At 35.9% G+C, this 10,012-nt stretch overlaps 1 protein-coding gene and 1 long non-coding RNA gene across 3 annotated transcripts in view; one reads left to right on the top strand and one right to left on the bottom strand.

Annotated features, from left to right (window-relative positions):
* Nucleotides 1-2,344: 2,344 nt before the first annotated feature.
* Nucleotides 2,345-5,056, bottom strand: LOC111499052. Its single transcript, XR_002720897.1, has 3 exons — nt 4,956-5,056; nt 4,412-4,501; nt 2,345-2,424 (listed from the first exon to the last, which is right to left on the bottom strand). It is a non-coding gene; the product is annotated as an uncharacterized LOC111499052 (long non-coding RNA).
* Nucleotides 5,057-7,942: 2,886 nt separating this feature from the next.
* The window catches only part of LOC111498918 (protein DEHYDRATION-INDUCED 19 homolog 4-like), a 4,893-nt gene continuing 2,823 nt past the window's right edge, over nt 7,943-10,012 (top strand). For both annotated transcript variants that reach the window (XM_023150276.1, XM_023150275.1), the window contains exons 1-4: nt 7,943-8,252; nt 8,368-8,510; nt 9,283-9,360; nt 9,735-9,994. In XM_023150276.1, the coding sequence (XP_023006044.1) occupies nt 8,186-8,252; nt 8,368-8,510; nt 9,283-9,360; nt 9,735-9,994 (548 nt within the window). In that variant the 5' untranslated portion in view covers nt 7,943-8,185. The remainder of the gene's footprint in view (nt 8,253-8,367; nt 8,511-9,282; nt 9,361-9,734; nt 9,995-10,012) is intronic.

Below are 10,012 nucleotides of genomic sequence, written 5' to 3'. Positions count from 1 at the left end.
ATCTGTTTTAATTTTGTAACTTTTAGGGAAGAATAATAAATAAATAAGTTAGATTTTTTAAGAGATTCAAGGATAAAAACACGAATGTATTTTATGTTTTTTTAATATGTATTTGGTAACAAATTTTAAAACTATATCCAAATTTAAAGGAGTATTCAAAATTCATTTGTAGATAAATAAATAGAATATGAATCAAATGTATTTATAAACTAAAAAAAAAAAAAAAAACATTTACATAATAAAAATTGAAATATTAGTTTTGATTAAAAAAAAAAGAATTTAGGATAATGTTGGATGATGAAAGTCCCACATCGACTAATTTAGAAAATGATTATGGGTTTAGGTTTATAAGTAAGGAATACTAACTCCATTGGTATGAGCCTTTTGGGAAGCCCAAAGCAAAGGCATGAGAGCTTATGCTCAAAGTTGATAATATCATACTATTGTGGAGAGTCGTGTTCCTCTAACATGGTGTCAGAGCCATGCCCTAAACTTAGCCGTGCCAAATCCTCAAATGTCGAACAAAGGACTCCAAAAAGAAAAAAGGAGTCAAGGCTCCTCGAAGATACGAAGGCAGTCAAAAAATGACTAAGACTCCAAAGGAGTCGAGCCTCGATTAAGGGGAGGCGTGCTTTGTTCGAGGGGAGGTGTTGGTGTTGGATGATAAAAGTCCCACATCGGCTAATTTAGAAAATGATCATAGATTTATAAGTGAGGAATATTAGCTCAAATAAGTTTAGAAGTGAGGAATACTAGCTCAAAATGGATAATGCCATAAAAGTTAAAGAGGGTAATTGTCATAACTAAAAATTTAAAAATTAAAATACTATAAATTTAAAAATAAAAGACTAAATTACACCAAATTTTAAATTATAGTTTTAGGAAGGTTAAGTACCAAAACTATTTTTAAGATGACAACCGATGAGATTATGAGAAGTGAAAGTTAAAACTGAAAAATACCTGCCACGTGGTAACAAAGTATTGGAGGGAAGAAACGGCCAGCTAGACCACTACAATAATGGCCAATCAGCTCACGTCACTGGCGTAACCACCACGGAAGCATTTATTACAACAATTAAATATTGTTAAAAAAAAAAAAAAAAAAAAAATTGCGGAGTCGTTAAAACTCCACACTCCATAAGGGAATTGAAATGTCACTACTGAAAGCTGATACAGAACAGCAATAAGAAGCATGCCGAAAGCAAGCCGCAAACAATTCAAATGAAAATTTTATTTAAGTTGATGGAGGAGATGTCCATTTTACAGGGACCCCACCTCCACCCACTTTGATGGGATCACGGAATTTCTACTTCAATCTCCACAAAAATGAAAAAAGTGGATACTTTAGGATTGATTATATTTATAATTTTACAAATAAGTTCTAAAATAAAATAATGAATTTCTGGTTATTTTAAATTTTTAGAACTTATAAATCTAATGGGCATAAAATTAAATGCTTTAAGATTATGTTAAATATAAATTCTAAATTTATATCAAATAAATCATTCCATTTTTGAAAATTTAATTTCTAAAGTTCTAATGAAACAAAATATGATGACAACACGATGGAGGGGCATAAATAGTATTTTTGAAAAATATAGGGGCTAAAGTGAAAAATTGAAAATATAGAAATTAAAATAAACTAAAATAAAGAAAAGTAAAAGTGGAAAGACAAAAATAATATTTAATGAACAATCATACCGTAACCATAGGCCGCCGGCTAAGCACGATTCAACTAGGCTACCTTTTCTAATCACTTCAATTGAGTTTCAAAAAAGAGAACACGTTTTAAATAGGCCACCAGCTAAGTACTATCAGTTGGAGTATACTAACAAAGTAGATAAAAGTATCTTATGTGCAACGAGTCATATCCACCACTAGTAGATATTATCCTTTATGGACTTTCCCTTTCGAATTTCCCCTCAAGTCATTAAAACAGTCTGTTAGGGGAAAGTTTCTACACCCTCATAAAGGGTGTTTTGTTCTCCTCCCCAACCAATGTGGGACATCACAATCCACCCCCCTTCGGGGCTAGAGTTCTCGTTGGCACTTGTTCCACAATTCACCCCCTTAGGAGCTAGCGCTCTCGCTGGCACCTGTTTCTTTCTCCAATCGATGTGGGATCACCACCAAATTCACCCCCTTTGGGGCCCAGCGTCCTTACTGGCACACCGCCTCGTGTCTGGCTCTGATATCATTCGTAACGACCTAGATCCACCGCTAGCAGATATTGTCCTATTTAAGCTTTTCCTTTCAGACTTCCCTTCAAGGCTTTAAAATGCGTCTGGTAGGGAAAAGTTTCAACACTCTTATAAAGGAGGCTTTGTTCTCCTCCCGACATCACATGATGATAGCCCACCCACGTGAGACCAAGAAACTCTCTAAGCCAATCACTCGAGCAAGGTGTGCCACTTGACCAAACACCTGAAGTTCATATTAATCATCCATTAACTATCCATCAATCAAATATTACAATTGGCTAAGCTAATAATCCATAACTGATACTAAGAAAGACATGCTCAATGGGTATGTCATTGCTCTTTCCGTCAATCACATTAAGAAGTAGCTTATGTAAAGAAAATAGTGGCACATCGCCGCACTCTATGCTAACTTAATATGTCAACTGATAAAGATATGACCAACATTAAAATACCGCACCTTAAGTCATCCTAACAAGTTACACCAATCAAGGTAGTCGTGATTGAAGCAAGTATTATAATTTGGTGTCACTTTAATTGGTCACCTTGAATAGCGATAATCGTCACTTTTCCTCTCTTTAAATATAGCGATGATCAAAGATATATACTGTAACAACTCAAACTCATCACTAATAGATATTGTCAGCTTTAGTCTATTACATACCACGATCAACCCCATGATTTTATAACACGTTTAGTAGGGAGAGGTTTTCACACCCTTATAAGAAATGTTTTGTTCCTCTCTCCAACTGATGTGAGATCTCACAATCCACCCCCTTGGGGGCCAGCGTTCTCACTACCACACCACTCGGTGTCTAGCTCTGATACTGTTTGTAACAGTCCAAGCCCATCGTTAGCAAATATTGTTCGTTTTAGCACATCATGTACGCCGTCAACCTCACGGTTCTAAAACGCGTCTACTAAAGAGAGATTTCCACATACTTATAAGAAATGTTTTATTCCGCTCTCCAGTATGGGATCTCGTACGCATAACACTCAAGGGCAACAAATCTTACTCAAAACTTTAATCTAGTTGAAGTACTAGGAAGTGATTAATATAGATTACGTATGTCAAGCACCGGCTCTTTTTTCTTTTCTTTTTTCCTTTTTTAATAGGGATTCTTGAACCAAGTCACTAGCTGCCATTCCATCTAATCCTTTCTCTTAATATCACGATTGCACAAACATAATTATAACTCCTCAATCTCTACTATGTGATGAACTACAATAGATGAAGCCTATTTTTACTGTTGGATTAACTAATGGCAGTATAAACGAGCTCATTCATCTTACAGACTTCAATTTCCAAGCGCGGCATAAACCAACTCCCCTGAAATTTGTGGCTGAGAGGAAAAGGTCAAACTCAATACTAAGTTAGAGAACGCATTCTCAAGTCTACTCTATTTGACCTCATCTCTTCATATGTATCCTCTTGTGAACTAAATTTGGCGCACATGAATAAGAGATGCCTCATGGCTCACGTCATTCTCCTCTCTCAAGAGAATCCCTCTTATGGTGCATAGAAGGGAACTTGAACGTGGGACCTACAACTTTGAGGTGATGGAGGATAGATATTGATTAGCCTAACTCTCCCAAAAGTTACAGGGGCAAGTTCAATATATTCCCGTTCACCACGTGGGATCGAGTACAAGAATATACTTTTGAGTCTTTTCCATTTAGGATTATATGCCTGAAAACATCCTGTATGAACCTGATTGTGCACGCTCAAAAAGCAGGAAGAAAAGCTTCCAAATTCCTCAAAACCTACCCGTTGTTCCTTGCTGATCCCAAAAATATTGATTATGCAATTTATCAGAAACAAGTCGCCTAACTAGTGATACCATAATTCGGAAAGGAAGCTAGAACGAAATTTTGATCTGAACGGACAAAGATCATGCAGCACCTAACAATTAGGGAAAATGAAACTCCCTGCTGATATTCTATCCCTGCTGATACAGCTCGAAACCCTTCCTCAAACCCAGATCTAATCTGAGCGCCTTGGTTGTAAGAGCATTAGGCTAAATCAATTATTTTCTGGTGTATGTAAACGATTATGAATTAGGACAGAAAACATTGCCCACCAATTGGTGAACAAATGTTTGGTGCTACAAGGTAGCAGAGTTTTACAAAAAAAAAACCAAATCAACATATTCATTCCGCTTACAATTGCAATTAGAATATGACAAATTTAAACGTAAAGATAAGAATCAAACCTCCAGTAGCTGAAGAGCATGGCATTATGGTGAAGTTATATTGTCCACATCTACAACGATCATCTCAGTAAATAATAAACATCGACCAACCTAGCCTCATGCAAGACATATCAGGCAAAAGCAGTCGATTGAGACGAAAGAAAATGTAGAATCCATAACTTCTTTAAACACCGGCTAATCAATGATTCAACATTAGAAAAAATAAATCCACAAAACTAATATCTAATAGACAAATTTTTCTTAGAATTATATGATCTCAGATAACACTAAGACGAAAGTGCAATCGAATTCCAAGGGAAAAAAATGCAAATAAGTATCAGACAGAATCATTCGCATCCAAAATTGAACTCCATAACACAAATAGCAAAAATCACAATGAATTGATTTCAACGAGCGATGAAATTTTGAAATGAAATCGGACAGACAAGAAAACAAAGATGCATTGGTGATCAGAAATGAAGCACGAAAAGGTAATACAACAGAAAGTATGAACGAGATACAGATTGGAGAGAATCATAAATGAGAAACGGATCGCAGTTCTTACGGCGGGAAGATTGGCGCCGAACAGCATGAATGAATATCTTCGACGAGAGAAAATTCGGGAAACTGAGGGAATGTTCCGTGCGATTTGTAGACTCGGTCCCATATTATCCGGCCCATCTTCTTAGAAGCCTTACACAAAAGCGCTAAATAAAATCAAAATTTACGGCGACTTTTTCAGTAAAAAACAATTCAAAGCTCGAATTCACGGGCCAATTCGAAAATTGTGTCCTTACCCTCGGATAACGTATGCTCAAACCTCTAATCCGTTTAAGAATATGATTTTTAGAAGATGAGATTAGAGAGATTTTCGAGAGAGTTTGAAAGCAAGACGGAAAGAAATGTTAAAAACGATGTTATAGGCTATAAGCGAAAGCCAACATAACAGCTTAAATAGCAAATAACTCCGAGTATAAAGAATTAGTGATCAATCTCATCTTCCTATAGTACATTTTGAGGCATTTCAGGTCACCAGACCTACCGGAGGCTCTGGGAAGTCGGAATAGGAGAGCACTCATCTTGGGGGGCTTACTACTTAGATGCTTTCAGCAGTTATCCACTCTGCAGTTGGCTACTCAGCGTTTACTATGGGCACGATAACTAGTACACCAGAGGTGTGTCATTCCCAATCCTCTCGTATTAGGGAAAGGTCCCCTCAATGCTCTAACGCCCACATTGGATATGGACCGAACTATCTCACAACATTCTGAACCCAGCTCACGTACCACTTTAATGGGCGAATAGCCCAACTCTTGGAACATACTACAGCCCTAGGTGGCGAAGAGCCGAGACATGTAACGAGCATGCGACTATCGACAACACGCCTTGGACAAGCACGACTATGACACTCGGCCTTTTTAACACTCAACAACGAAATAGAAACTTGATTTGTACACTTTCTATAAGCGTTTTTTAGCACACGTCATGCTCGGGAAGTAATAATACAAGTAGTATGAAATTCATATTTTTTTTATAGCCAATTATACTCTGCCACGTGTCCTAGATGATTCACCAAACGCACTACAATGACTTGTTTGCTTTTAGTATACCAAAGTTGTTATATTTATTACTTAACTATGAACGAAAACTAGCTTTTTAAGTGGTGACTTTTGATGGCGACAATTAGACTTATACAAGAAAGTTGACTATTTATTTATTTTCCAAGCCATAATTGTGACTGCTCGTGGCCCCTATTTTCCTGGTTGAAAACGTTATGTTTATACACTCTTTGTACTTTCTTTTAGCTTAGCTTATATCATCGTAGAAAGACCACTGTTATTATATATCGGGACAAGATAACTATTATCAAATCATATACTGTGAGGTCCTACATTAATTGGAGAGATGAACGAGTGCAGCACAGACGCTGGACCTCGAAGGAGATAGATCGAGAGATCCCACATCGGTTGAAAAGGGAAATGAAACATTATTTATAAAAGTGTGAAAATCTCTCCCCAACAGACACGTTTTAAAAACCTTGAGAGAAAACAAGAGAAAAAAAAATATCTGTTAACAGTGAGTTTGAGTTGTTATATATACATTTTATTGAGCATGGAGTTGGGTTGGGTTAGGTTAAAACCCGACTCCCCTCTTGGTCCACTCATATATGAAATCAGTGTTATCGACCCCCTCCACCAACATGAACATAGCTCGGCCGTCATAAATTCAAAGACCATTGTTATTATATATCGAGACAAGATAACTATTATCAAATCATATACTGTGAGATCCTACATCGATTGGATAGATGAACGAGTGCAGCACAAACACTGGACCTCGAAGGGGTAGATCGAGAGATCCCACATCGGTTGAAGAGGGAAATGAAACATTATTTATAAAAGTGTGAAAATCTCTCCCCAATAGACACGTTTTAAAAACCTTGAGGGAAAACCAGAGAAAAAAAAATGTCCGTTAACAGTGAGTTTGAGTTGTTATATATACATTTGCATGGAGTTGGGTTGGGTTAGGTTAAAACCCGACTCCCCTCTTGTGATCAACTCATATATGAAATCAGTGTTATCGACCCCTCCACTGACATGAACATAGCTCGACCGTCATAAATTTGAATGTGTAAAAAGTTTGAATCCTCCACCTCACACATAGTTGTACTAAAAAAATCACATGACAATTGAACATCAGTTATTATTTCAAAGGTTACAGATCATTTCCGGACAATTGAACTAAAAAAAATAAATTAAATAATTTTTAAAAAATCATGAAAGAATATCATTTACCTAAATTTCGTAATAAATTCAAACCTAATTTAATAAATATGATCTAAAATATATAAATAATTTTTAAAAACAATATTATTAGTATTAAAACGAAGGGTAAATTTGGAATTGAATTTAAGACTATTAAAAGTGGTTTTCGAAAAATCTTAACCGTTTTTTTTATGTTTGGTAAAACTGATTATACGGTAAAAAAAAAAGACTTTTTGTTTATTTTTAAAATAGATTGTTCAAAAATTAGTTACCTATTTACTTTTAAAATAGATTCTTGTGGAATAAGATGTACCCATCAAAAAGTAAAAAAAATTATATATAGCATCTTTTACCACAACCAAATTCTATCTCTTAGTTTTTTAAATTAATTAATTAATTAATTAAATAAAATCGTTTTAAAAATGACTAAAACCATAATATATATATTTAAAAAATGGCCTTTTCTTCTAATACTTAATTTAATGCAAATAAAATATATTTAAGTAGAAAAATGTTATATGAGAGAATCTTTAATATATTAAAAGTAAAGTTAAGAATTTTGAAAGATTAAAGTCAAAATCGTAAATAATTAAACTATAGAGGAGGAATTGCAATTCGTATAAAATATAAGGGCCTTATTGTAATAATCAAACTAAAGGGTAAAAATTGCAATTCGCCTCAAATACAGGGCCTTCTTTTTAATTCGTGTCAGGTTTCAGGCTATGAGAGCGGAAAGTAGGTGGGATGCCGGGTGGGGGATATCTTGGCAAATAACTATAAGAACAGGGGTATGCCTGTAAAAGCCTGATCTTAAAGTCGCATTGTAGCCAGAGGGTCGGTAGAGAGTCTTTTGGTGCTCTCTCCGTCGCGTAATTTCTGTGTCGTTTCCTCGCTGCAGTTTCTCCATCTCTGTAAGGTCTAGTTCTCAGTTTGATTTTGGATTCCATTTCGCGATCTTCGATAGCGATAGCGATCGCGATCGCGATTTTAATTGTTGTAACAATTCACGAAAAGATTTAGAGTTTAATCGATGGAGGCCGATTCCTGGAATGCTCCTTTTCAACTTTCATCGTCTCGACGCTACCGATCTCGTTCCGGTACGTTTCCGACTCGTTTGTTTTAGAAATGCTCTGTTTGGCTCTGATTTTTTTTTTTTTTTTTCCTGGATATGGACGTTATCTTATGGTGGTTTGTTTTGTTTTCTTGATGCAGGTGTGTACCAAGGAGATCACGAAGAAATTGAAGAGGAAAATTCGAGGACTGAGTTTTTGTGCCCGTTTTGCGCCGAGGATTTTGATATCGTAGGTCTTTATTGTCACGTCGATGAGGAGCATCCGGTGGAAGTCAAGAACGCGGTATGCCGATTTGATAATTTTAATTTATAGCATAAATATGGCCGATCTACAACTTCCCGTGATAAGTAATTCTCGTATTAGTTCCTATTCAGCCGTTGTCTTAATAATCCTGAAATATTCTGTTTTGGTTGAGATTATCATGTACTTATTGTTAAAGCTGATAAACGTGGAATTGTAATGTTATATTCTGATCCCCTTAATGAAATCTGTTCATCCTTTTTTTTCTTTTTTTTTCCTCAACTATGGGTTTATAAATTTGTATCCTGTTTTCTCGATTGGTTTAGATTTCGGTTTTCGCCTCTTTAACAGCTCTATTTAGGGCTGTAAAGTCCTTTTATGAAGGTGTCTAACTGCATTTCTGGATTCTGCAGCTTAATCTACAGTAATCTAAACTATAACTATAGATCATTATAGCTAAGGAGATAGAGAGAGAACAAAATTTTATTCTATATGAATCACATGCCTAGCTTTGTTCATCTTTCAGTAAGATTATATCAGTTGTACTATATTATTCTAGTATGTGATGAGGAGTGGAAATAAAGGGATAAATTGAAACAATTACTGTCTTTATGGTGTCTTAATTCGTTCTTCCTGAAAGGTTTCATTAGTACATTCAGTAAACAGTTTTTATATTCGCCACTACAAAATCGGTCAAATGGGTAATATCCCCCCCTACCCCTTCATTTTGTATAACTCTGGATAGCATGATCATTGTGAAGATGCCATCAAAATTGTTAATTTTTGTCTCACTATTGTGCTATTGTAATTTCAGGTATGTCCCCTATGCACGAAGAAAGTGGGGATGGATATTGTTGGCCATATCATCTCACAACATGGGAGCCTTTTCAGGATATCCTTAATTTTCATTTTTGTTAATTTATCTTCTGGCGTTCAACTCAACTTTCACAGGATTTATCACCTTTTCTTTTTCATCTAGAATTACAAGTTTTGGAATGACCATAATCACTTTTGTCACTCCCAAAGATCACCTCTGTTTTTAAACTAAATCATTCAAAACCAGTTTTGGTTATCTGAAAATTACTTCTAAAAGTGTTGAACTAAACGTGACCCAAGTCTGAGCAAAATAATTTACGATGTTCTGCAAAGCTATTGGTGTTTGTGGATCAGATGGAGCCTCAAGTCAATTCCTGAAATCGAAGGCCTGTCCTTTGTAATTTATGTTTGCTGATATGTAGTTATTCCACTTCCTTGACTAAAAATTACGTGCAGCGACAGCGAAGATTGCGAAAAATTGGGTCCAATTTGACATTTTCAAAGCTGAGAAAAGAGCTTAGGGAAGGAAACTTGAGATCCCTTCTTGGTGGTTCTTTACACTCTGCCCCCACAAGTACTGAGCCTGATCCATTGCTGTTTTCTTTTACTTCTAATCTGCCTACATTCAGAAAACCTGCTAGAGTGCAGTCTCAGTCGTCAGCCGAAGTAATTTCATCACAGGAAAATCCCGAGGCTCATTCAGAGAGGAGGTAAGAACACCCCCCCCC

This window comes from Cucurbita maxima, unplaced genomic scaffold (assembly GCF_002738345.1).
Source record: "Cucurbita maxima cultivar Rimu unplaced genomic scaffold, Cmax_1.0 Cma_Scf00026, whole genome shotgun sequence".
Taxonomy (NCBI): domain Eukaryota; kingdom Viridiplantae; phylum Streptophyta; class Magnoliopsida; order Cucurbitales; family Cucurbitaceae; genus Cucurbita; species Cucurbita maxima.
The sequence above is the reverse complement of the archived record's forward strand: the minus strand, read 5'-3'. Positions and strand labels throughout refer to the sequence as shown.